We start from the raw sequence: 27,966 nt of genomic DNA, 5'->3' as shown, positions 1-27,966 counted from the left end.
CAAGGGGCGGATCTGCAATTTCAGGTTGTGGGCGGGAAGAGAGAGAGCGACAGAGAGAGTATTTATCCATTTCAGGTGTGGCAGCCTCTTGGCACATGGCATTGGTCACATTTGGTAACCAGGGGAGGCATTCATTCACACAGCTTTCTCCCAGGAGACCCTTTGAACAGAAGACCAAGCAGGAAACACAACTCTGTCCACTAAGAGGCTGGCTATACGATCACTGGTTCAGCAGAATCAGCGCTGTCCCCACAGAGGTAAAGACTCACCCTCTCTCAGACCACACAGGATACTGAAAGCCTGCCTTGAGAAAAAAGCTAAAGGCCAAATATAACGTCCTTTCCCTGATTTCTTCATTAAGGGACACTTTATGTTATACGTGAACTACAATTTATTGTGGTGCCTTTCTAATGGCTTGCCACAGAGAAGCAAACTGCCCGGCAAAAGAGACACGATCAAAAAATAATATTCAGAAAGGAGTTGATTGCACAAATACATGTTTTGAAGGCTGACCTGCATCAGCAATCTTGTTAGCTTGGATAGAATATGGTGCTAGAGGAAGTCCTAAAACGCGTTAGCTAGCATGTTAGCAATTAATTGTCTGGAAGTCAATAGGTTGTTTGGTTTTTTGGTTAAATGCCAGAACTAAGCGTTGTGGTTAAACCCAGGCTTGTCAAGTAGCCTATGTCCAAGAAATACATCAGTAAATTTCATTGGTAATTTTGAAGACTCAACACGTCTTAAAAAAGGCTAATGGAGAATGTTTTCATGCAAAACTTTATTAGTTTGCCCTTACCATAGACTTGATTGAATATGTCACCAACTGCAAGAACTGAACAGTATCGTTTTCTATTGCGAAATAGTCCCACTAGCATCGCTGTTATGAACCAAGCTCACATTTTCATGCAGACAAATGTGAGAAAAAGCAAACCATAGGACCTTGCAGGACTCGCATCCTCTGCTGTTTTTCTGTTTGCAGTCGCTGTCTGAGTGGGAGTTTTTGGGATGCTGGGTGAGCTTTGGTCATCCATATTAAGTGGCTGTTTAATGAAGCGAGCAGCATCAGTTGATAATGTTGAGGGGTGTGAGGGAGGTGGATGGCGATTTCTGTGTCAAACTGGAGAAACTGGAATGAAGCTCAGGGATTACTCCCTCAGATGTTTCATAGAGGAGGCAAATTGAAAAGGGAGGAAAAAATCCTGGCAAACAATTCATGTTTGTCACCTGGTTCTCCCTTGCAGGGGCTGAATTTCCTTATCAGCCGCTTGCAGTTTTCCCGCAATTTTTTCCATTGTTTTTCACCTCGGCACTAAAGCCTGCCACAGCTGCTCTGAGCCATCTTTCCTAAAAGCCTGTGGCTGGGTTAAGCTCGTAACCATTACTGCTTGGCTATAACCCCTGTGAGCTGTGTTTTTCACCACCTAAAGGGAAAACTTGTGCTGCTCTTCTCAGAGGTCACATGTGGGAGGATCCTCAAGGAGGACAGATCAGGGGTCGTGCAATGTGATGAAAGAGCTTGATGAGGTCAGGCTAAGGTCACTGTTTATTACGTATATATGGTAATAAGTATAATTCTCTAAATAAACACACCATTTTTATTGAGAAAAATGGTGAGGAGAATCATTTATTCCGTTCACTAGGTTACTTTGATCGATTTCCCACATGTTTGTCAGATGATGTGCACAAGTTTATTTATCTTCCATAATGCAATATAGGCCATATAAATCCAGTGAAGTGTCTTGTTTACCTAATTTATTTATTAGTTTAGCAGATATTGGTATTGCTATTATTTATTAATAAGTGAGGTTTAGAGATGCTGGTAAACAGATTATTTTTACTTTGTGGAGAGCTTCGTTTTCAGTCTTTAACCTAACTGACTTTTGACTGTAGTTAAAAATTCACCGCTCAGATACAAGAGCGGCATCAAGGTCCTCCTCTGACTCCACCATGGATGTAAGTAAATGTATTTCCCCAAAGTGTAATCTAAACATTTTTTGAAAACTCCACATTCAAAGAAATATTACTTTGCAAGAGCCAACATGTAAAATGTCCAAGTTCAAACATTTGTAATAAAAATATTTCCCAAACACAAGGTGTCTTTTACTTATTCAGTGAGTAACGCATTTCATGAATTCAGCCAGTTCCTGGTGTTCATTATGTTGCTCCACTGATTTATTTGCAATAACTCTCCTGTCATTCAAGATCCAGTCACTCCCTCCCTCCTGCCTGCAGTAACTCCTTTTCCCGCCATTTCCATCACCTGATCATCCCCACCCACCTGCTCACATGTTCCCCATTTAACTTATTAGTATTGCAGTATAAATACTGGCTTATTTCCAGCGCTTTCTTTCTTTTTTCTGCCTGGATTGATGATATTCTGCCACCACAATGTTAACCTGTTCTAGTTTTTACCATTGCCTGTTATTGATTCTGGTCAACGCTTAAATGTGCAGTTTTTCTTAATCATTACCAAGTTGTTTTCATGCAATATTCTAATTTGTCCAATACAAAAATCTGCTTCTAGCACCTGAATTATTATTAATCAAGTATTTTTGTTGCCTAATCCTTAACACACAGGACTTGGGAAGCAAATCCTAATCTCCAGTATCAAAGTCCTTCACCTTGTACGCCCACCTTCCACCTTAACCTCCTGCCTCACACTAGCATGCGGTATAGACACTCAAATATTGCCTATGAATAAAATCCAGGCAGCAATTATGTATTCCCCATTCAATATGACACATTAGTAGTGTATAAGCGTAGTTTCTAGGATACAGGGTTGCATCTTGGGCTGCACCAACTGACAGCTGATTCAAGGCTCCTTGCTGATTGTGTGTCATTTCATAAGGCAACGCTGTGCATGATCATTCATAGTGATTGATCAGAGCACCACAATTTAAACCACAGCATGAAAACACATGAACACTATTGTATAGTTGATTGGTGATACTCATCTGTTTTACTCATGGACATCAAAGTATGGTCAGTTTTAGCTGTTATAAGCCCTACTCACTTTCCTGGCCTTCAATTATTCACTTTGGAGCTGCGAATTAAGCCAATTATGCTTCACAGAGCACAAAAAAAAAACACAGAAATGGCATGGACATATGGTGCTTCCTGGGCAATTAGTATTTGTAAACACCGATCAGACATTGTGAAGATAAGAGGAAAAACATAGCTAAACACTGTTTGGTTTTTGGTGTAACAGCTTGTGTTCTGAAAGTTAAAAACTGAGACTGGGCGGACAATTGACTTATTCTGTTTTTAAAGTAAAGCAGTGAGCGAGGAGCGTTAGATATTTGCCAGCTACTTCTTCCTAGCTACAATGTGAAATGTAAATGAGAGCATGCAAGCAGCAGAGACATTTGAGAGAGGGATTTTCTCTTTGAACACGGTCCACTGAGTGAATTGCACTGTGGCACTGGAAAAAATTGGGATATTTGATTGATTGAATTTCCTCCATCCCTTTTTTGCTGAAGTTCAGAACGATAAGAACCAAAAGAATCACTCTGAACTTCGAGAGGGAGCTTCGTCTATATTACAAAGAAATCGTCTTTTTAAAAATACTGTTTTAATGGCTTACCTCTCACTCAGACCTCTACTGCAACCTTCCCCCTTTAGGCTATTTGGGAAGAGCTTTTGGAGGAGATGATTAGAAATGTATTTTGGCTCAAGATTGACAGCAAACACCATTTGATGTGAGCCACAAAGATGCCTTGGGTTTGTGGGCAGCTCTCTGATGGTTTCATAGCACCACAAACCACAGTTTACTCTTCTGTGAGGAGGATGGGGGGAGATAGGATAAGGTGGACAGACAGAGGATTTGTGTGGTGCTCCTCACAGAGCTCTACTCTGGTTATCTCCCTACAATATGCATGACAGCCTCTGTTGCACTACAGAGAGTCTGACAGTACAGACAGAAAAGGGAGGAGACATACCAGTAACTCTGTGTCCCCGGCCTCCACCTCTGCCACTGTGGGTATGGTCCTGGTTTGGGTCCTGATGTAGCACCTCTGATGTTCAGCAAACCGGATTCCAGTGATTCCCTTTGAAAAAAGAAACAGAAACGAAGGGATACTCAGGAAATTCTTATATATGTATAATTAATTAGCTTTCTGTGATGTGGATATCCCATATGTACTGGGGCAATCGTTTTAAAATGCTCCTCCTTTTGCTGATAATCAAAGCTCTTAAAAAAGTCAAAGCAGTTAAAACCTAATGAGTGAGAAGAGGTGTGTTTTGATCATTTACTTTTTCTTTTGGCATGGTATGAAATTGATGAATGCTTGGCCTTTGCAACACAGCACTTGCTTTCAGGTTGAATTGAAGTAAAAAGGCGGGGGTGTTCCTTCGTGGATGAATAGTAGTTCATAGCAGATAGCAGTATATATATCGCACAGGAGAGCAAAGTGACATTGTTGAGAATGAAGTGTTTTCTACAGAGAGTGCCCCCATTGAATTAACCAGTCATAGGTCCCTGTCACTCTCTTAATCTGTGCAGTCGAGTGTGGAGTCACTCTCTTCAGCTCCACTGATGATCCTCCACCATGTGGACTGTGGCTCTATTCACTCTGACACACAGAGCCTCATAGAGCCTCAAAAGGCAAGGAAGATCTGTTAATTCTCTCCCGCTGCCATTCTGTGTTAATCTAAGATATTCAGCCGGAATAACTCTGAAAGACTCTCAGTATCTCAGATTGTATCCAATTTATTTTCTGCAGAGAGGAGCTGCTCATTCAGCACACTGTATTAGAACAGACGGCGGGATCTACATCTGCCACGGCTGCTTTAGAATTGTATCAACCGAAAATTGTATGAGCCGTACCATGAAAATGGACTTGATTCAATCTAAATTTAATTACAGTAACACGGTGATGGCTATGACATCTCCTTTGAATCGGTTAACTTGACCATGTGGGTGCTTTTTCTACATTTTCTGTGGGTCTGTCACTCTGGCAACCAGATACCAGCCACACAAGACATGATACAAAGTGATGGCTGTCATAATCTACTGCGTGTAATTTCTTCTGTGCGGAAAAAGGATGGAGCAATAATGGTCTCTAGCACAAAAGCATGATGTTTATGCCAGGCTTTATTGTGATGAGTCTCTGTTTAATTTGGGTCTTCTGTATTGGTGAGCTGCAGCAGAAGAGGAGAGGGCAATGTTGTGATGAGATCAAGTGATTACTGGGGTTGGTCATTCAGAAAATGAAGACAGACACATTAACACACAGATGAGAAATGGAAAAATGATGTAATTTAAACACACAATGATAAAATATCCACTCAGAGCATCCATGTGCAAGATGCTCATCTATTCACGAGGATGGAGAACATGTTACTGCATGCATCATTCAGCTGCTGTGAATGAAGAAGTTAAGTATTGTCAGCAGGTATTAGAGTGGATTATGTAACAATCAACACAGGCATTTCGTGCTCTTTTTAAAATATCTAATTAAATTGTGCTTTTAAACAGAAAATGAGAATAGTTTCACTTGCATTTTCTTTACTTTTTCTCTTTTTTAATTCTGAAGTTGTTTTATTGTTTCCTGTCTTGAATTGCATTGTTGGAGGAGATGGGAACTTAAGATTTTCAGTGCCATTCCTAAACTGTAGCTTATGTGCATATGACATAAAACCTTTGAATCTTGAATCTTTAAACGTAAAAGAACTGAAAAGGAAATGTATTATTGTCTTGCCTGGCTCTGTTTCTAACTGTATGTTTGGCTTCATAAATCTTGTTCGATCAGTGGTAGTTAACACAGCCCCTGTCTGGAAATCAGTGTGGAGCACCAAAATCTGTAGGCTATTCTTTACACATTAGTAGTTTGTTTTTTTTGCATGTTCCAAATCCATGATCCATTTCAACATTTTTTTCCCCCCATTCATGGCTAAAGATGTTCTGAAAGGCAATACAGTTATAGTCTTCACCTACACAAGCATTTCCTAAACAGGGAAGGATTCTTGACTTTAAATAATTTGTAATTAATAGATCATTTGACAACACTTTGCTTATTTAGTAGCCAACAGTTTATCCCTTTTGCATGTTTCTTTCTAACTGTTTGTTTTTAAAATATGTTTTATCAGCCAAGTCCAAGTCTTCTACAGATAATGATTAACAGTTATAGGGTTCACTGTTTGACTTTGTCAGCTGAGTTACTGTTTTTTTGAGCTTTTTTTGTTTCTTAGTTCGCTAGTGTTGGGTTTATTTGGCATTTTTTTGTTTGCTTCATGATAGCCTGCAGGTTTTCTTTTTCCATACTGTGTTTACTTGTAGTTTTTTGTTAGCTTTCTCCTTTCATCTTGGCCTGTTTTTTTTGGTTGGCAGATTTATAGGTATTTTATGAGCTAGCTATCTTTTATACAACCACATTACTCTTTTGTGTTCAGTCAAAATTCATGAGTTTTGGTTGTGGAATTTTTGGAAGAATAGACAGGTCAGACTTCAAAGACAACTTTGAGATAGGTCAACTTGTAAAACTGTAAAAAGTTCAGGGTCACAGAGTCTCTGCTTCAGTTGTAATTTTTCCTCTCTTTCCCTATTTTCAGCCTCATTCCAACTGCCCCAGTCCTCTTCATTGCCATTCCCTACCTGTCCACCAGATGCCCTCAGACTTTTCCTCGTGTCTCAGTCACAAGGCTTCCTCTCCAGCCCCTCCCTCATGTCCTGTAGTAACCTCTTTTCCTGTCACTCCCATCCCCTGCCCTCCCACCACCAAACATTTCCCAGTTTGGTATTAATACAGTACACTTTATCTTATCTTACCTACCTGCTCACCTGTTCCCCATTTCTCTAATTAGTCTCAGGGTGTAAATAAACCACCACCACCAGCAGCAGTTTTCCTCCCTTTCTCTTAAGAGTGTAAGATATTTAATGGCTAAAAGGACATATTAAGAAAATTAAAAAAGGAAACTCAATCTGTTGAGAAATAAAACTTTGACATTAATATAATTTATTACAGATTTCCTGCAGTCACCAGCTGTTTCTTCCAACACCTGCGTTAATTTATGGATGCTGGTTCGAGCTTCAGGCGGGACACCATCTGAAGGTAAGAAACTAAAACAAGATGACTGATGACAGGTGAGGAAGCACCTTTACTGAGTCTGTTTCTGTGTTGAGAGGCTGGTGGCTGCTATGTGTGTTTTGAAGCAGACAGATGCTGTAGTAGGCCTTGTGGCAAGCAAGGCAAAGAAAAGAAGAAATGCAAACAACACTTTCTCTGCTGAGTAACAATAGGTTTTGTAAGAGCTCTACATAAATGCTAGCACAATGAGGCAGTAAAGTGAAAAGACTGGGCTCCTCTGGTTAACGGATAAGGTGTGACTAGTGAAATAGTGAATATGAAAGGGTTATCCTGGTATTATTAGCATCTGCAATATATTCCTCTTGGCCTTTGAACTATAGGCCCCCAGCCCTCGGTGATCCTGCTAAGGATAAGCAGGTTTAGATATAAGATTCAACACATGAAAGACAGAATATTAAAAACACCTGGTAATAAAGGAGCACGCCTCAAAGCACCCTCATGCGCCAGCAGACATGCAAGAAAAGTGTGTTTATATTGCAAAATCCAGCAAAGCAATTTTATAGTGCTTCACAGACAAAAACACATGGTCAAAAAATATTTAAAATTAAATAAGTGAGTAGAAGTAACACTTTTCTCAAGTATCATCAATGTTGTGTAAAAAATAAACTTCATTATATGAAGCGTTTTGATCCTATCTGTTGATGGTTTGCTTTCTCGGCGTGTGAAACATTAGCTAGCCAATTATAACTGATTTGGTTTGTTAAAAGTAGGCAGGCAACTTGCAGCCCATAGCCTGCTGTTACCTTGCATTTTTGATACAGTTAATAGCGCTGTTTAACGGCCACAATGGTGTTAGATTGTGCCCATCATTTATGTTCATAGGAGCCTTTTTATTTAAGGATTTCAGTGGCATTGATTTATTCCCTTTGTGTGGTTAAGGATGTATTGTTTGCTACATTCTTTATCCCCACCCCTATCCATATATTTTTGGCGTCACCGTTTATTTCCTTTTGTGGTGAAATCTGATGATTTGACCACATTTCCATATCTGTACACCACCTATTCACATATGCTTATTGCAGAAACTCTACATTCGGCGTGTGATGGCCATTGAACTGTTTTGAGCACCTAACAGCAGAAATGTAAATGGGTGCCGATGGTGGACTTGTTGAACCTCTTTAGCACAGACTCTGTGCAAGTCTGAAAACAATGGTAATATACCTGAAATGAAGAATTGGCCAGATCAAATTGAGGTATGGTCATGGCCTTTTGATAGGAAAACGTTGATACACCAAATCTGAATTCTGTGCGTCCATCTGAATAATGCAACAAGAACTTTCGAGAAGCAACTGAGTGCAATAATGGAAATACAGCTCCAAAAAGTAATGTCATTGCGAATTAGTTTCACCGTATAGAAAAAACAAACCCACATTTTCTTGTCTAGCCTTGCAAAGTGTTAATTATTACATTATATTGTGCTGTAGTTTGTCCTTTTATTGAACACAATGAGTATCAGGTCAATTTTCCTGAATGTGCTTTTGTTCACTTGTCAAGAATATTTATTATCAGATTGTTTTAACAGAAAAATGACCCCAGTGATTCTCTCTTAGGATGTCTCTCTTTCCATTTCTCCCCCGTTAAAATGACTTTGTATTGGTCTGAAACAATAGCGAGTGGATTTCGCCTGTGGTCCTCAGTCCTGGTGGTATAATCCCCTCATTTTCAATTCCTCACACAGCCCTCAGGCTTGATGGAGATTGTTTTAGAGGTGGCTTTGGTTTGTGTTGCTATATTCTAACATACGCACACAAGCTACCAGTTAGTACAACCTATTGTTTCTGTGTAGGTTTCCTTCCCCTTTAAAAAAAAAAATCACTAAGGCTTTGAATTACCCTGCTCACTCGCTTGCTTCTTAGTCTTTCATGCTGAAGCACTGAATCAAACAAATCTCCGCGGGGACTGTGCTTCACTGACAGGAAGTGGAACAAGCAACAGGCACATGTGTTTATCCATGTGTGTGTGGGTAAATGACACACACACACACACACACACACACACACACGCTGTTGCTTGGAGGAAGAAAGAGAGAAATGGAGAGATTGATTGCTGAGGTTAAAGTTTTCCAGTGCTGTGCTGGATTTCCATCTTATAGCACTATTTTACATTCACAAAGACCATTGTTACAAAAGCAATAACTCGTTGTAGGTTTTTGTTTGGGATGAGTTCAGCCCCTGCGCCCAAACATTTCCCAGTAAATAATGATGCAAGAGCGGACATTCATTAACCAGTCAAACAGCACGCTGCAAGGGGCATCGTGAGCAAACTCGTGCACATTTTAGAAAGGATCTAGGAATGAAAAGTAAGGTAATGAAGTCTTCTGGAGACAAAAATTGCAGTACAAAAAGGTATGAGAAACAAATAGAGATGGGCTTTTGATGCCTTTGTCTCTGCAGTGCAAAGAAGTATACTATATAAAATGATCAGGAAGAAAACTGCCTTTTTGTAAAATACTTTTTTTTGTTTGTGCTGCTGTGTGCACTCAAACACATAATCTCTGGGAGTACAAGCAGTGATTTAGCAGGCATATTTTATAATGTATTTCTGATCCCTGTGTCCACCTCACCGTGGAGTATAATTTCCATTATTTTGTTTCTCAAATTTTGCAAAGGTTTGTCACACCTGTTTTCAATAAGCGTCAAAAAAGAACAGAACATATTGTTGAAAAATAAAATATGATTTGAACAAAGGATAAATGTTAACCGCCTCTTTGAAAAGGGCAGGATGTGAACATCGTAATCCCTCCTCCGCTCAAGAAAAGGAACAATTACAGCATCAGGTTTTTAACAGGGAGGAACAGCTTTCTCAGCTTTGTTAAACCCTTTACTTACATTTTTGAAGTCATGCACCTCAAGGACTTCCTCGCTGCCGTTTCCCATTCTGAAGATCTCAATGCGCTGACCTGGGTCAATCTCCATCACACCGTCTCTCTCCATGCCATCCAGCACAGCCTTGTACTGGTGGTCATACACCTGCAATGATACAAAGAAAGCTAACTGTGACTGGGCAGCATTTGTCATTGGATGTATCATAGTTTTGTTCCAAAGAATAGTAAAAGGTCAGAAAAAGCATAACAGGAGGGCCGGATTTCCTTGGCTTACACTCAAAATGTCACAATTGTTCATCATTTAACTTCTCTGCGAGGAAATATAAAAGTAGCCTTCCTATATCTCAGATTTGTAGCTCCAACTAGCGTCTTTTAGGTCGGTCGAAACACAAAATGTACCCAACCTTTGACAGCTAATAGTTTCGGCCTAACCGGCTGACATTTGGCATGAAGGTCAAATGTGTGGGTGTGAAGGTTTGTGTTGTGTCCTCATGGTTGCAGTTAAGCGATTCACACTTTTTTTCAATTCAAATTGCTCTGGTTTTAACGGGTGTTTCCACGGTCAGATGAACTATCACTTTACAAAGTCTGGAAGACTCGAATAGAAGTGGAAAAAAATACAGTAGTTTGCAGTAATTTCCTTTTTGTCCATTTGTTTGGTACTACGCGTGGTGTTCGCGTGAGGTTGGTCTGGTCTAGGTTCAGCAATGCTATGTGCCCAAAGAATGAGGTCAGCTGACTCCCTGAATATACTGAATGACCAGGTTATTCCATCAATGGAATTTTTCTTCCCTGATGGTACGGGCATGTTCCAAGATGACAATGCCAGGATCCATCGGGCTCAAATTGTGGAAGAGTGGTTCAGGGAGCATGAGACATAATTTTCACACATGAATTGGCCACCACAGATTCCAGACCTGAACCGGATTGAGAATCTTTGGGATGTGCTGGAGAAGACTTTGCGCAGTGGTCCGAATCTCCTGTCATCAATACAAGATCTTGGCGAAAAATTAATGCAAGACAGAAATAAATGTTGTGACATTGCAGAAGCTTGTGGAATCGATGCCACAGCGAATGCGTGCAGTAATCAAAGAAGAAGGCGGTCCAACGAATATTAAAGTGTGACCTTTTTTTTAGACAGGCAGTGTACTTTAGTGTGCATGCCAATTGTCTGCAAAGGCTTAAATCCCCAAGTTTCATCCAGAGGGAGTTTCATTGATTGACATGAGTATTTTTCTTGATGCAGAATTGCAGAAAACTTCAGAATCTTTATTTACCACCATTCAAATGATAGCGAGCATTTTTCCCCCAAAAGGGGCGTAGCCTTCAATAGAGAGAAATTTCCCAGATGTGTTGCTAGCACTCCAACACATTGTAAAGGAATGGCTAAGTGGACGAACATCTGTAAGCGGTTTACCAATCACAACATAGACAGCCAGCTAACCAATCAGAGCAGACCAACTCTGGTTTCAGACAGAGGGGAAAATTAGGTGCTGCAGCACAGGCAGTATGAGAAAAATAAAGACCTTTTTGAACATTAAAGCCTGTAAACGTGTCACGGTAGAGGCACAAAATACACACAATACAAGTATCAACCTTTTAAAATTAGCACAATGACCTCTTAAACCAAAACAATGAGCTGAAAGGTGCAACCACGCTCTGCAGGGCTGCGGTTACTGCAGAGTCGGTTTGTTGTTTTTTGTGTTGGTCCCTATGAAAGCCCTCTTAACAGCACAAATAGTCATCTCAAATATTGATTATACCAGTTTAAAGTATTGAAGGCTGGATATTTCCTTTAACCCGCCATAATAGCCAATTATAAACGCAACATCCATCATCTGAAATATCACAGCCACTCCAGTGATGACAGGATAACTTGCAAATATTGTTTCTCTATTACAAGATCTAACTGACATCTCAACTGTTACATTTAGAAACTCACATCAGTCACTTGTGCAATTAAAATATTTGTGTTGACAAGCTGTAGCGTTAAATAGAAAAATGTATTGATTGAAGGAGCCTGGAGTAAGTAAAATAAAGACCTTTGGAATCCTTTACAGTTTCTTCTCTCCACTGTTGCCTTGAAGCGTTGTTGTTTATCGCGACTGCATGCTTATGTACTGTTCTTGGACATGCATGGATGGTTCTTAAAATTCCCTGTCTGAAAAATGATTCATGCCCACCCACTGAAAATATGCTATTAATATTTATGTGAGGGTTGTGTTATGATGAGGAATATATTGCTGAGTTCATCTTCATCTGTCTCAGTGGCAAATCAGAGCCTCGCCAATGAGACGCATGATTAATGAATACACTCGGAAGGGAGTCCATCAGGATTTATATCCCTCATCAGAAACATCTGAATGTCCTTTAACGCTCTATCACATAATTAGTGTTACACTCTTCCACATGTTCAGTATCTCACATCTTTTGTCTGTTCTTGCTTATACGCAGTATCCAGGACCTTTGAATACACCGCATCACATACATAAATGACTTTTCTTCTTTGTAGTCGGAGAACAGAGTAATAATGGTCAAATGGGATATAATTCTTAATAGAAGACCACTGTTAGAATGGCACAAGCCTATAAATCTCCATTAACTCGGGTCGGAGTAGCCTTGGCTCCAAAGAGAGGTAGAACTTAAAATCGTCAGGAGAAGCCAAATTAAGATGGGCTTGAAATGTAAGTGTCAATTGAGCAGTTATGGATAAAATTGGGGCTATTAAACAGTCTGAAAGTCTGTGTGGTGAATTAAAGTTCTATTTGAGCATTTCTTTTATATTAACATAAAGGTGGAATGGGGGAATAGATTCTGGAGACTTATTGATTTATACTAAAACAGTGAATTACATTTTCAGCAGGCTATCACTTTTGATGAAAACCCAACGGTGAGAATCTCCCCACTGCACCAGGTTGAAATAGATAATAATGTATTACAACAGTTTGACTTCAGCTGGTTCAATATCCAAAGCTGCTGCTGTGCACCATAATTGGCATTCTGAAAATAGAAATGAATAGCCTGTGTTTGGCATCCTGGGATACTTATAGGAGCTTCAGTACATTGGGAAGCTTGCTGTGTGATTTATGTTGCAATAAGGGGAAGATTTAAAGCAAACAACACCACATCTTGCCTCACTGTAATAATGATGATTGTTATAAATTTGTTTTTTGCTGACTCATTATTTGCATCCCAAGTTTATGTTTGAAAAATACCCAATGGGAGATTTAAATAAGGCTGCTTTCACAAAATCGACTTATCTTGTACCATCTCTAAATAGCAATTCACAGAAGCTGTCACTTGGCCTATACCTAAAACATAATAGGGGGAAAGTAAATTAGCTTCCCAAATGACACGGAACAGGCAAATAAAAAGGCCAGCACAAAGGAGAAGCTCCAATTTAGGTTACATTCTGTACTAAGACTTAAGGCCGATGTATTGCAACTTTAATAAGATACTTTTTATACATTTGAAACTCTGAAACTGCTCTGCCATTTAAGCTGCAGTGGCCAAACATGATTGAAAACACACCATGCACACTAACACACTAACCCTGAATAGGATCATGCTTTTATTTAAATGTTGTGCCTAACCAGTCATTACGCTTTTAAACATTGCATCTGCTAAAGATTTGATTTATTTCCTAAAATTATAAAATGTCTATATTCTATTTGCCATGTTAAGAGGTACCAAAGATAACACAACATTTTATGGAGCTGGAAAAGTGACTTTACATTTGGACACCGAAGAAAATAGCTTATTTCAACTTATTTTAATTTGACAGTTATTTATTAATGTCAATACATTTTTAATTCTCTCTATTTTGTCACCATTTTGGCATGGAGAGGTCTGAGGGAAAAGGGCAAGAAAAGCATGATTTACATCATTTGTAGGAATTCATTTAAAATCAGTTTTTGATATATGTTTTTTTTTCAGTGCCAACACTTAAATTAATGGTTTCCTTTTATCTGCTTCGACTCTGTTTTTGATGCCAAAATGAACTGCTACTATTCTAGTAAAACATTTGTTGGCCTCACGGGGCAATGCAACAATCTATAGACGCAGCGTGATCATTACATCCTGTTATAAAGTTGCTACGGCTAATGTTATAGGGAACATTTTACACATATTGCAGATATGGAGACATATTTATTTGAAATGTATCTGTTTATTTTTTTAACACCTAACAAAATGCTAAAAACGATCCCCTAAGCTGGAAGTCAATTAATAATATATTTAGCCTTGTATTTACATTTTTGTGGAAATACCATAAATTCTGATTGTTACAGAGTTGACTACATGCAGTTAAACTTGTGAATAGGATATAATTTATATCTATTCCACAATTATATAAAATAGTTCTACATTTCAAGTCTTAGCTTGTCTTCTAAAACAATATTTTACAAGAAACTCTTAAGTTGTTGTTCTCACTTTTCATCAAAATTTTGGGATTCAATATTCTCAACTTCAAAAGTTTCCTGTCAACATGTGAAGATCTTACTGCAGCTTTAAGCAGCAATTTGTTTTCCCACCAGCAAAGACACTTCTAACATTAGAGTGCAAAAACACGCCACTGCTGGTTATAAGACAGCAAGGCAGAGACAACAATACATTGATGTACAGGGATGATGTTGTACAAAACTGAACAATGTATTGGAGCACTTAAAGGTTAGACAGCAAACAATCGTGCAGTGTAGTGGAATACACATTGATTGCCAGGAAACCCTTCTGCAACCCAAGTGTTGTTATTTATTTGAAAAACTCTCTGATATCCCTCTGGAACAGCTGGTCCTTTCTCACATCACACAGCGCCCCACACTGTGGTACAGTACGAGTTGAAGAATTCAGATCTCAACAGCTCGGAAAAAACATAAAAGCTCAGAAGTGTGAGGCGATCTGCACAGACGATGCCTTGTTTATTTCCTCTGTTTGAGGTTTCTGTCTGAAGTGGTTCCTAACAACCTCCACCTAGATGCTTTCAAACACACTCACAGCCAATGAGAAGCGGCAGGCACGGCCAGGGTTGTTTGTGTGAACGGGATTTGGCAAGGCACCCGAGGACATTAAGCAAAGGTCACGTAGATGTTGTTTCAAGTGAGTGGGTCGCAGTTGGTACTGTGTGTGTGTGTGTGTGTGTGTGTGTGTGTGTGTGTGTGTGTGTGTGTGTGTGTGTGTGTGTGTGTGTGTGTGTGTGTGTGTGTGTGTGTGTGTGTGTGTGTGTGTGTGTGTGTGTGTGTGTGTGTGTGTGTGTGTGTGTGTGTGTGTGTGTGTGTGTGTGTGTGTGTGTGTGTGTGTGTGTGGAGCGAGAGAGAGAGAGACAGTGTGTCCATATGTGCATCTATTGAGGAGGCGGCCGTGGGAATGTGAGAGATGACTTGATGACAATATGTCCTCTTAGTTGTCCTTGAGGGTTAGGAGATAGAGGCTCCAGTCAGGCGGAACTGGATGCCTGTCACTCACGGCGGGGAGGTGATGGCGGGGAGGCAGAGGGCTGGGAGGGAGGGAGGAAGGTATGGGGGGAGGGGTGCGAGGGCTGCACAGTGCATGGGCCTCCTGGGAGCCATAGGCAGCCCTGTGATAGATCGAGGTGGGCAGCAGCTTAGAACAGCGTGTCCTTTCAGCTTCAGTCCTTTTTAAAGTCGTCGCTGGTTTCAAAACACCTCGAGACGTTTGGCTTCAAATTCTTTTGGCAAAATGCAGTAAAATATAAACTATATATCTTTAACTATATAATTATTAAACATAAACTGCAAATGAATATTGCTATAGTCCAACAGATACTGTGAAATGATGACTGACAAAGCATTCAGGGCAATATTCACTCCTGCACAATGAAACATTTAATCTGTTCAATTTAATGTTGGCGTCCACAGCATTTAGTTAAGATAAGGGGGAGATCCCGGTCTTAGTTTGGAGTGGGAAAAACAATCGGTGACCTCATTAACATTTTACCGAACACAATATCTTTCCATCTTTAAGTGTAAACACAGAGTTAGCTTCATTATGTGGGCGGTGGTGGCAAAGTCCATAGGGGCTTGGCCTGGGAACTGGAAGGTCACCAGTTCAAGTCCCCGAAAGACCAAGTGCCACGTGGTGTCCCTGAGCAAGACACTGGTTACCTACACTGCTCCCCGGGCGCCGTACATAATGGCAGCCCACTGCTCCTAACACTAGGATGGGTCAAATGCAGAGACCGCATTTCGTTGTCCTAGTACTTGTACTCTGTGCAATGACAATAAAGTTGAATCTTATCTTATCTTATGTTATCTTATTATGACAGTAAAATGAAACAATGTCGCTGTTTGTAGAAGATTGAATGTAGCTGAGGTTCGGTCTGCTCCCCTTCCAGCCTCCAAACTGAGACTATTAGCAATGGTTATGGTCTTATCTTATGGTCTCTCAGTAAATGACCTATACTTTTGAACGATATACTATTGAGTCAAACCTGCTGATCTGTTTACTGTTACTGTTTTACTGCCATTATTAGCTAAAATATTGGCTTCTGGAAGTTTCAGTAAAAAACAAATTCTGATATTTTTTTTAACAACGAACAAATGTCACCTTAGTATTTGATTATTGTCTGCATTTATTTAGATGCTAATTGGTTTAACACAAAATATACCTTACAATGTCCAAACAGAACACATTGTGACATGCAGTAGGGAAAGCAAAGGTGTTTGATGGCTAAAGTTAATCTAGCTGCTTCTCTTTTAAGTTCCTCAACATTATAGTGTATGCCGACTCACTTTCAAACTGTTATGACATATATGAACCCGAACCATTATTATAAACAAATGAGCTTTTCAAAGTCAACTTTTCTGCTATAGTATGAAGTTTTATTTGTAGTTTCTTCCGACAATAAAAATGGATATATTTTATATATAATTCACGCATATTTGTGAGATTGTGTGACCTCTAGATTAGTATGTTGTATTTTGTTTCAAGAGAGTCTGGGTGATCGCTCATTAGAGCCTTCGTTTTGTAGGGTGTTGTCCTGTTAGGTCACATGTGAATCACAGACATTCAACTGGCTCGAGAGCGGCTTTAAAATTGAAATTGATCGGAGGAAGCTGACATTTCCTAAAGGGTTTTTCAAAGGAGAGTTTCGCTGACAATGAAACTGCAGATATCCTGGGTGCTGAGTCACACAGAGTTTGATGTCTCTAGATCCTCTCTGTTGTAGCAAACAGGATGTTGCATTGTTGTTTTTGTAATGTCAACCTGGTGAGAACTTGTATCTGTGCCTTATTATCCAGGATTTACACCTGTGAAGTTTTGTTATCAATTGAATTCTAGTTACAGTGTCAAGTGTCTTATTTGTGAATTGCCCCAACAATGAGAATAACAACACACTTCTTTTAATGAGGTTTGAGTCCCATGCAGGTTTATAAGAAATCATTGGAGTGCTCAAACTTAAATCAGCAAGGCATGGAAAATCATCTTTCACACCAGTGTTGCAGAGGAAGCGGTCTTCTCTGTGGTTCCCTTGTCTCTACTGCTGGGTCATTGTCCTCAACCAGCACGTATTTTTCAGAGCACAAGTATGTTCACATGTGCAGTCACATGATAACAACTAATGACTCCCAAGTACTCCGGTTGCACTCTAGTTGGCATGGTTGTTTTTTATTAGTTTTCTTGGGTTTTTCTAGAGGTAAAATTCTAGAGGTCTTTGTTAGACACTCTGCAAATTGCCACTACAGACCTTTATGAATAAAAGTGAACACAGCTACTGCTGGAACAATTAATCCTCTTCTAGGATAATGACAATTAGACACACACACACACACACACACACACACACACACACACACACACACACACACACACACACACACACACACACACACACACACACACACAGAAGCACAAGAAAATTACTGTTAATGAAAACAAACCTGTGCGGGGAATTCTTCCAAACGTTATACATTAAGCAGAGGCGAGAGCAGGAGCAGGTTCCTATGGAGATATTACTCGAAAATGAGGATCCACATGGGGAATAATTAGAGCTGGTATAGATTTCCCACCCAGGAGCAGCAGTGCAGATGGCCTTCACACATTTCAACACATGTTCTCAATATTTCCTGTCAGACACTGTATGGTATGCATATTTGTGGATGTGTTTTCCTGGCAAGGTGATTTCTTTGCAGATTTTTATATAGAGAATCTGAGAGGAAGAGATAGAGAAAAACAGGGAGAGGGGGATTTGATAGTATGGTGTCTCGAGACCACAGGGATTATGCTTGTGGACACTGATTACCTAGCCTGTCAACTACCAAGGCCTGGAGAATTTGGATAAATGAAGTGAGAATGCTCTTCGGTTGCCAAACACATGCAGGCTGCTGTTTGGCGATGCCTGCTGAATACAGGCAGCTGGTTCTGGACAGGCGCCAGCTCAGAAAATTCAATTTAGAAAATACTGGTCAGTCACTAATTCGTCATCAACTTAGTTGGTACAGGATAAAATGAGTCCGCCGCCAGCGCACAACATCAATCTCACTGAAGACAACCTGACAGTGAGCAGAAACACCATGCAACATGTTGCAAATACTGGAAATACAGTAGGCTATGTGGCTGTACAGCACCCATTCACAGGTTATGATGACACTCCTTGTCAATTTGTGTTTGTGAATACATGTATATGTACAATGACAATCATTTTAGCCTGGAAATGATTACAGGAACAAACAAAGTACAAATGTACATGCACAAATCAGCATAACGATTTTCAACACAGGAGGGTTTTTGGATTAATGTTTATGGTGCCTTCCACTTGAAAATACACAAATGCAGGAAAGAAAATGATTTTACTTACAAAGTGTGCTAAACATTTGCTGTTTCCCTTCACATACATTTTCCTTCCGACTAACTTTACCATCTTTGTGCTTGCTTCCTGTTGTTTGTTTACAGCTCACACGCAGCAGCTCGAAAGTAAGACATTTTTATTACACTGTGACTGTTCTTCTACCTTGACCCGGACCACCTCTGTATGACATGTTGAAATCCCTATGATATATCACCTCCTTCACTGCAAAAAAACCTCAATGTATTTCTCTTTTCTTTAGCTTTCAGGAGGTTGTATAAAAATGGCTTTGAATTTCTGATGAATCTGGTAATGATGCATTCAATCTCACAAATGCTCTTTCCCATTTTTGACCTGATTTTTGTGTTTTTGGGACACTTTTGTTGAATACTGACACTCAGTCGACACAACCGTGAATACCAACTGGTGAATGTCTGAAGCTTCTATGGGTCATAAAAAATGTCTGTTGCCAACAAGAGGCTTAATAAACGCCATTACATTTTTATTACAGCTCTATGATTTTACTTTAGAGAACTTGTCAGTCGCTGTCACTGTCAACGGTTGCTATTAGTAACAGACCAGTTAGTTTAGTGAAACACCTGAATGTCACAGAAAAGACTTAGCAAGTGTTGAATTTAATGTTATTCTTCATTTATTTCAATTTAGTCACTTAAAATAAGCTTTCCATGCAGATCAATAACCACACCAGGCTTTCTTTGCAAATATAAAGGCAAAACATGCAGTTTCAACTTCAGTTAGGAAGCTGTATGCATGGGCCCCCTCAGTGTGTAATGAGAGGGCTCAGACTCAGACCTTGGCTCCAAATATACATGTTTGTAAGGCACTCAAACCTTTCTGCATTGTAATTAGCACCAGTCTTTACTGTGGTTTTGTTATATGCGGAGGTAAATAACTGCATGCAAAGCAATTAAGAAACTTTGCCCTCTTCTTATCTGCAAGAAGTTCTATCAATAGCTCGGCAAACTCAAAAGCTCAAAGGACCACCGAAGCCTGAAAATGTACTGCTCAAACACGGCATAAAACATAATGAAACTGTATTTTGATCCTTCTGAATTGAATGATGTTGCTGCACTTGAGCTTCACTCTTGCATATCTGTGGTATATTTTAAATGTTTTGGAAGAAACACAGAAATCACAATCTGAGTATGTGGAGTATGGAGCATTAAATGGAAATCTAAAAGTAGATTGCCGTGAGGGGTTAAAGTGCTTTTGGGAATTCACCCAAGCAATTACTTTAAGCATCAATTTGATGTTAAAATGTTTTACAGCTGCCAATGCCAAAGGCCGGTTAAGGAAAATGCTAAGGTCATTAGCCTTTCAAAGAATAAGCTAAAATGTGTCAAATTGCAAAAGCTTAATGGAGCTGTCCTCCTAAATCACATTAACACTGCTAAAACAAACAGCCACCAGCAATATACCTCCCTTCTGAACCAATTTTAAATAGTATAGAGTGTATAGTGTATTTTTCTCATTTTAGCAGATAACTCCCAAACACAGTATAGATGTTGAGATGCCCCTCTCAGATATTTCTCACAGAGAAACAGTGCTTAGTGTTTAAACACCACAATGTCAGTGATAATAGTCCCATTTTTGAGACAGTTTTATAGGAGCAAAGAGCAAAAGCTTTTTTCTAGGTCCACCATTTTAAACTGTTGTTCAATTACCACACGGTTGCAGCCACAGGTTTAAAGGGTGCATTTACGAAAAAGTGAATTATGCCATTTCATCACATATAACACTCCTGAAGTGCATTAAACGTCACTAACTGATGATACTTAACGGTGTAAGGGTATCCGAGAGTGGGTTTTTTCCTTTAATGTGCAGCAGACTGGAAAACTACATTACTTTAAGTTTATCGACAACCTCCACGAAAAAGGCTGTTTATGTGGGTATAGTGGAGGTGGAAATGCTTGAGCTTCACACGGTAATGGGTTTGAGTCTCTGCCCTTAATCAGATTGGTATCAGATAGGTGTCGGGTAGCACAGACAGCTCGTACCACACATTTTATAGAAATTCAGTTTTTTTAAAGATGTTAAAGGAACAGTAAAACAGTTTGGGAAAAGGCTCACATTTTTTTACTTCCAAGATAACAGATGAATAAGAAGATTGATGCTCAAATATTTGGTGTACAGACAACAAATATGAGCATCAATCTACTTTTGCTATTTTAGCTAAAGAAGACTCTTAGCTTAGCTTAGCATAAAGACTCACAGTAGCAGGAAACAGCTTACCTGGTTCTCTCAGAACATTTATTTTAACACTATCACCACCTTTACGTCACAAAAACATGTTGTATCTAGTTTATTTATTTCTAAATATAGAATCTGAGTTGTAATGCGAGCTATGGGCAAACTCCTTCATGCGATTTGATGTGGGAGTAGCCTATGTTAGGAAGTTACCAAAACGCTTCTTCTTGTTATCCTCTAGTAACAGTCGGGCAGAGTGATCTTTTACTTGCTTAAGTTATTCTAGTCTGAATAAGATTTTCAAAATAGAATTATCAGTAGCTGTGCTGTGTATTGATAAATCATTGGCACTGTCTGATGGTGCTGATGTTGAATGCAATTTTGTCTCAATTTTGTCCTGGATCTTTAATAATCTCTAAGTTAAATATATAGCTAAAGGGGCTTAAAGTCTCATGGGAACCCCCCGTTTTGCCTGGATACAATATTCTAGAAAATCCACAGAAACTACATAACTACAAAGTAGTAGTTGTTTGAGTAAGGATTTAATCAAAAATATGCCAGATTGCACAGAAAGCCAGGCTAGCCGCTGCCCTGCTTTGAGTCTTTATGCTAAGCTAATCACCTCCTAGCTCTTGCTCCAAACGTAATACAGAGAGAGACATTAGAAGGGGGTCGGTCTTTTAATTTGACTGCCATCTGTTTCCTGTAAAAACCCTCAAATGAATAACATAAAATGATTTTCTTGGCTTTCCTCTCTTGACTCAATGCGAAAACAGCTACCGTTAACTAATAATCGTTTCTGTGGATCACTTTATTGGCTTGAAAAGTGGAGAGGAGAGGAAATAATACTTCTTAAAAAGAGAAAAACAGTTACCAAATAAAAAGGTTCTTCCAGGAGCACCTTTCTGTCAGGAATAATGGAGCATGGATATATCTGAGGGCTGCTGGGAATATGTGGAGCATATTTGTGCAGTAACTCAAGTGGAATTTTGGCAGAACTCACAGACTATCATACTTCTCCTGTTTTATTTTCCTTGCTGAAATCCATTCATCACAGAGCCTGTGAATCTTTGACATAGCCTACCTTTCTCTTCTGTCAACCTACTCATAACTGAAAAGGATGTAATGACCCACTTTCTCTCCCTGTCCCCCGGCGACTCTGCTGCTTACCACGTTTGACCACCTTGCTGTGGTCGACTACAGTCTGCAGCTGCTGTTAATTTACAGGAGCACTGTGCACCCTTTTTCAGCTCTGAAGCATATATGACTAATCACACCAGTCATTTTAAACAACTTGAGCTTTCTCTGGCAATAAATCACCTTGATACGTGCTACTGTGCCCGTAATAGAGCTGCGTTCAGGAGGGACGGGTGCAGGGGGAACTTTGGGAGCTGTTTAGTACTTTTGGTCAACACACTATTGTGAGACAAACTCAGGGACTGGGACACATTGTTGTTTGTTTCTATGATCTCAAATAAAAATCAAAGTGAAAATAACAAAGGGGTGTATATGCTTTATACAACAGCTTGGGGAATATGACATTTCCCCAGACTTTTTGCCTAAAAAGTACATTCTTTATTCTTTATTTTCAGGACACAATCCACACAATCTTATTAATATGCCAACAAGGTTTTTCTACACAGATTCTTGTGAGCTCAGGCAAATGTGACATTAGCCTGAGCATATAATGAAATGTTGCAAGGATAAATTATCCAAAGTTAGATCTTCTTTCAACATTTTGTTCACTGTCAAAGATCTGTCTAATTTCTGCTTAACACCTTTCAGCTAAACCCCAGACAAACTAGACAGAGGAAATAGCTGCGTTTTTCTCTTTACCTCAGTTACTCAGAGAAAAAAGAGGCTTCCAAGTAAATATATATTTTTTATCTTCACCTGCCAACAGTACAAGAGACTTCACAAGGCCTTTAAAGATGGTGTTAAACCACCTTTCTTAGGACATGACAAATGATGTAACATCCCTTTTAATACCGTAAGCCAACATGAAATAGATCCAACTTCCACAGTATCAACAACCAGTAGAAAGTAGTAAAAGACGAAATGAAGTTAAACGACATAAAGGTCTGAGCTTCGACTCTGTTGTGCCATTTCTTTCTTCCTCCTGTCATTGTATCGTACCGTGTTGCATCCTCCCTTTGTGCCTTGCCTGCCTGCTAACAACTCTGCAGAGCTGAGGAACAATCTGTTGCTTGTCAGGAGTGCTGAATGAATCCTGTGGCTTATTTTTGTTTCACAATCTGAAACAGACTTCAGACGTACAAAGACAGAGACAGAGACTGCAGGCTTCTGAAGTATGATGCAGACAGTCACAAGGTGAACGACCTCTATAGTGGATACATCTCCTTGTCGCTCTGCTGGTTTCCAGCCACTCCACCTCCTAATAAATCAACAAGAGCACACTCTGGGATCCAGCAGCTAAGTGGCATTTAAGAAACAGCTTGTGAGAGCTGTAAGGCTGCAATTTAGATAATTTAGACGCAAGGCAATAATTTCGGCCAGATGAATGGCAGTAACAGCAACTGGAAAGTTTTTCAAGTCACTAAAGGAAGAAACTTAAAGTCCAAGTAGCAGTTTATTAAAAGTAAACGATGGGTAAACTTCCTGTGGTTCAGAAGGGCAAAAATGTTGGTTCACTCAATATTGGGGATGTGACACATTTAAATTCACTGGCAATACACCAACAGATGACAATAGATAGTCGCCTTGTTATTTATCAGCAGTGCCTGTAGTGCATTTATCTGCGTGCCAACTTATGCATTAAAAAAATGTGCGTGGAAAGCAATAAAAGCTGGTCTACATTCAGCTTGCTGCAAAAATGCCAAGATACTGTGTCTGCTGCAAACACCAATAATGGCAGCTTCTGCAGAAATCCACGGTTTAGTCGGGATGATCAAAGTTGAAATCACTACAACAAGAGCGCCATCGCCTCTTCTTTTATCATAACAAAGCCGATATCCCCACCGCTACTTCATCTGTGCACGATAACATGTAATACAAGCCTGCGATGCCTGTAACAAGGTAGACCGTTAGAACAATCCCTTACAGAGCTTCTGGGAGATGTACAGGCTCCTAATTGTTCAAACATTGTTTACACCATGCCTCTGCCTTGAAGACACAATAAAGGAGGGAGTGATAGCCCTATGCAGAGACACTGGGCTCTAACACTGGGACTATTGGTACTGATGAGAAGCTCTTGGTCTGTTGCCATGGCCCCTGTGTGGGTTGCATATCAGTGCTGCTCTGCCCTTCTTTTTTTAAATAGCACTGTAAAATACTTTGAAGGCCCAATGGGAGAACACAACACATTATGCTCCCAATGCTCTGGGTCTGTCGTTACATTGTCTCATGCTATTAGAAAAGGAGGAGCATCATTATGTGACTAAGTTTTTCTTTTTTTATATAGTTATAATGAAACCTATGGTCCACCATGGTCAGCCGCTAATGAAAGACTTGCAAATTGAGCACTTTGAAAGAGCAAATGAGTTCTTTGCAGTATTTTTGCCACTGGTCGGGAGTAGAAAATGAAAGCAGTAGCAATATGATTTTTTTTCTCTTAGAAATAAGTAAATGAACAGCTTTTCTCCTCTTTTTTTCTATCAACATAAAATGATTAGCTAATGTCAATTCCGTTAACACAAGTGTTACTCACACTTATTGAATATTTTATTAGAGACTCGAGTAGTTTTCACAACTATTAGAGTCCATGAATTATGAACTACCATAAGAATGACTGTATATGTGTAATGGGGTCCAACACAAAAACTACTTGTCCTTAATCATCTATCTCTACATAAACACAAGGTCAGATATGATGCTATGTCATATGTTTATGTACAATATGTTCTCCCAATTATCTTATCCAAGGAGGTAGTCATACAAAATGCAGGCTCAGATATCTAATTAAGATATAAAAAATTCTTTCCATTATTAATGAATTTATGCTCTTTACAAGTTTATAATGTACCTGAAATTCCAATTACCACCTCTAGCTACCTGAACCTTGATATGTGTTACATTTATTATTATAGCATCAAATACAGATATACATTAGGGGTTATACCCTTACACTATTTTTAATTACTTTACAGTTTATTTTCCAGTGATTAATGTTATGGAAGTGTGGAGGTCTAGACGTGTAAAGTTGCACAGTGTACTTTAAGTGTTTGGATGTTTACACTCCCCAGACCTGATAGACAGGGTAAAATCTGTTTCTCAGCAGGAATGCATTTTGATATTAATATGTAGTTTATGACAGCAATGTTGTTAATTAAACCCCGCAACATTTCGCCCAGGCTATTATTTGTTCCTGCCAGACAGCTAATGAGCCCCATATTATCTCAGCAAGAGACAAAAGCCCAGAGGACACTCTGTACTTTAAGGAGTCTGAGGCGCCTTGTGCAAATGCTTAGAAGAAAGCTGTGTTTTCAAAACGACGCTTCCTTTCTCACACTGAGGAGGGGAGTAGCAGAAGAAATTTAGAAGACCATCCTCCTCCTTCAATTACATTAAAAATAATTTGGATGTTTCCATTTCATCCGTCCATGCTGTAGCTGCTCATGCAGGTCAGTGGGTCAGCCCGCTGCCACCAAGAATACCAACTAAAAGATCTTGACGAGCTTTATCACCGTCAGATGACAAACTGAAGTACATTTTCTGGGAAAATGAGACACAGCAGCAGAGCAGCAGCTGCCATCAATCATATTCTTGGTGATGAGTGCCGGATATCTATACATTCACCACACAGTGTGAAAAAACATCCCACGTATTCTTAAGAGCATTTGAAATATGATGCATTTGAAATAATAAGTGGCTCCTTGGACAAGTAGACCTTCAGAAAAACATGACCACATATGATATATCAAGTTATGTGTATGTATGTCAACAGGCTGAACCTTCAACATGGACACACAGTATGTTTACGGCAGGGTACATTAATAACACTGACTGTCATGCCCCCCCGACTTTTCGACCCCTGAGGTGTAAATCAATTAGATTTAATCATCAACAGTAACAACAGGGGCAGAGCTGAATTTATTGACATCAGATCATGAAATGTTTTCATGCTCGTTTCTTATTGGTTTATATATAAATAAAAATGCTAGTTGAACTCAAACACAAAATGTACCCCTGCTATGATGTGACAGCCTTGCTCTTAAAATGCAGATCCATGAAATAGTAGACGAGGATGTTCACTTGGACTAACTTGGAGCATAGAGGGCCGGTTACTATAAAAGCTCCAATCTTTTGCCCCCTCAGGGAAACGCTCTACCCACACATCCACACATCCACTTCCCACACACTCTCTTTCACCACTTGATTACTACCGTCTACATCTCAGCTCTGTTGCAATTTATTGTATGCTCTTTGTAAACAAGTCAGTTAAATCATAGACATAAGCTTATTCATACTTTGGATTTGACTGACGTGTTTGTTTAATGAGTTTCAACATTTTCTCCTTTCTTGACTGTCAATGATAAGGACAACTTGCACTTAAAATCTGTGTTTTCTTTACAAATAGATCCAGCTAACCTGGATATTTGAAGTCCTTTATTGCCCCACTGTAGTTTGTCACTGTTCCTAAATGACTGACACATCTTTGACTAGTCGTAGCTGGAAAAGCACCATTAACTCAATCCAATGCAGAAATCATTCGTGTTATTATTCACAATTTGGTTAAAATGTTGGCTGCAAAAAAAATACACTGCATTCCTAGTGATTAGAAAGCTCTTACTATAAATAAAAGGTTTGAAGAGAGCAGATTTACTTTGGGTCGGTTATGATTTTTCAGGATGGTGGTGGAAAAAGTCTGGAGCCAAGAAACACATGGCAGGATCTGCTCTCCAGTGGATGGATTTTTCTGGTTTATGGTGATGGATTCATATGGATTAGTATGGATTCACAACATCTGGAATGAATACCTATACATATAATTAAAGATGTTCATTACTGCTCTGAAAACTAAGCTGTCTGGCTTACTTTGCTTATTTCCTGAGTAAACACTTGAAGATTCACTGGGTGAAAGATCTCCTTTTTAAAGTGTGTTATTTTTGCTGATGTTTCATGTTTATTTCCCCAATAAAGCAGCCCTAATAAGCCTTGCTGGTCCGGATGCATGTCATTATAATTAGCTAACATTCCAACTTTGCGAGCTGTTACAAGTCTTCATTTTCTCACATAAAAAAAGACTAATCAGCTAAGGTTTTTAGCATGAAGTGTGCGACCGAGCACCAGACCTAAAGGGATGATTTAGATGCAGCTTCTCTCCTCGCATATTGAGCAAGGTGACTAATGGGGCAAAAAAATTCAATGCAACCTTTTAATTGCTGACAGATATATAGCCGAGCACTCTGACATACCATTTCTCAGATTAGAGTTTTACTCGTTTCAAAAAATCATGATCCATCAGGGCGTTTTCCAACACAAGGGCGACATTTCTGATCTGCAATCTTAAATATGTTACGAAAGGACAGATGAACAGAGTATTTCGAGTGTGCTGTTCACTTCTCTGCCGTAGCATTGTGGCTGTGAATGTACTCGGAGGCTATAAGCGTTGCAGACTTACTGGGAGAGTGAAAGTGGATGTGAAAGCTCAATCACATTCTAAATTGTACAACAGAGCAGAGGAGTCTTTCTTGGCAGTCACACTGGTGAGACAGAGAGGAGGGAAAAGAAAAGAGAAAAGTCTGGGGGAAAAAAAGGCGAGCTTTTGTGTCTGTTTACCCACCGCACTGTACATACAACATGCTTCTCATGAGCTGCTGGTGGATTGGCAAAAGGAAGTACTGGCAATTAAGATGCTGATCTTGCCTACACCAATATTATTCTAGCTTCTAAAAAGAAAATCACAGATGCACTAAAGTGTTGTTCGGCACAATAAATAACTCCCGGTGGGCTTTGCAGCGCTGTCACGCTCTCTATAGCAGTTGCCGTCCCAGAAGAAGGCAATGTGCCACAGCCGCCATGAAGCCTTTCCTACCTCAGGCACTCCATTGGCAACAATTTAAAACAACTCTCTTTTTGTTCTTCCCAGT

The 27,966-nt window shown here is 39.6% G+C and overlaps 1 protein-coding gene and 1 long non-coding RNA gene across 2 annotated transcripts in view; one reads left to right on the top strand and one right to left on the bottom strand.

Annotated features, from left to right (window-relative positions):
- tnmd (tenomodulin) overlaps nucleotides 1-27,966 on the bottom strand; it is a 45,915-nt gene that overhangs the window by 9,964 nt on the left and 7,985 nt on the right. Inside the window, exons 3-4 of the mRNA XM_063875834.1 lie at nucleotides 9,914-10,054; nucleotides 3,939-4,046 (exon numbers count right to left, since the gene is read on the bottom strand). Of these exons, the coding sequence (XP_063731904.1) occupies nucleotides 3,939-4,046; nucleotides 9,914-10,054 (249 nt within the window). The remainder of the gene's footprint in view (nucleotides 1-3,938; nucleotides 4,047-9,913; nucleotides 10,055-27,966) is intronic.
- Nucleotides 37-27,016, top strand: LOC134859372 (uncharacterized). The gene is made up of 4 exons (XR_010165089.1): nucleotides 37-257; nucleotides 6,963-7,049; nucleotides 18,817-18,837; nucleotides 26,724-27,016. It is a non-coding gene; the product is annotated as an uncharacterized LOC134859372 (long non-coding RNA).

This window comes from Eleginops maclovinus, chromosome 23 (assembly GCF_036324505.1).
Source record: "Eleginops maclovinus isolate JMC-PN-2008 ecotype Puerto Natales chromosome 23, JC_Emac_rtc_rv5, whole genome shotgun sequence".
NCBI classification, from domain to species: Eukaryota; Metazoa; Chordata; class Actinopteri; order Perciformes; family Eleginopidae; genus Eleginops; species Eleginops maclovinus.
This window is presented reverse-complemented; position numbering and strand designations above follow the sequence as displayed.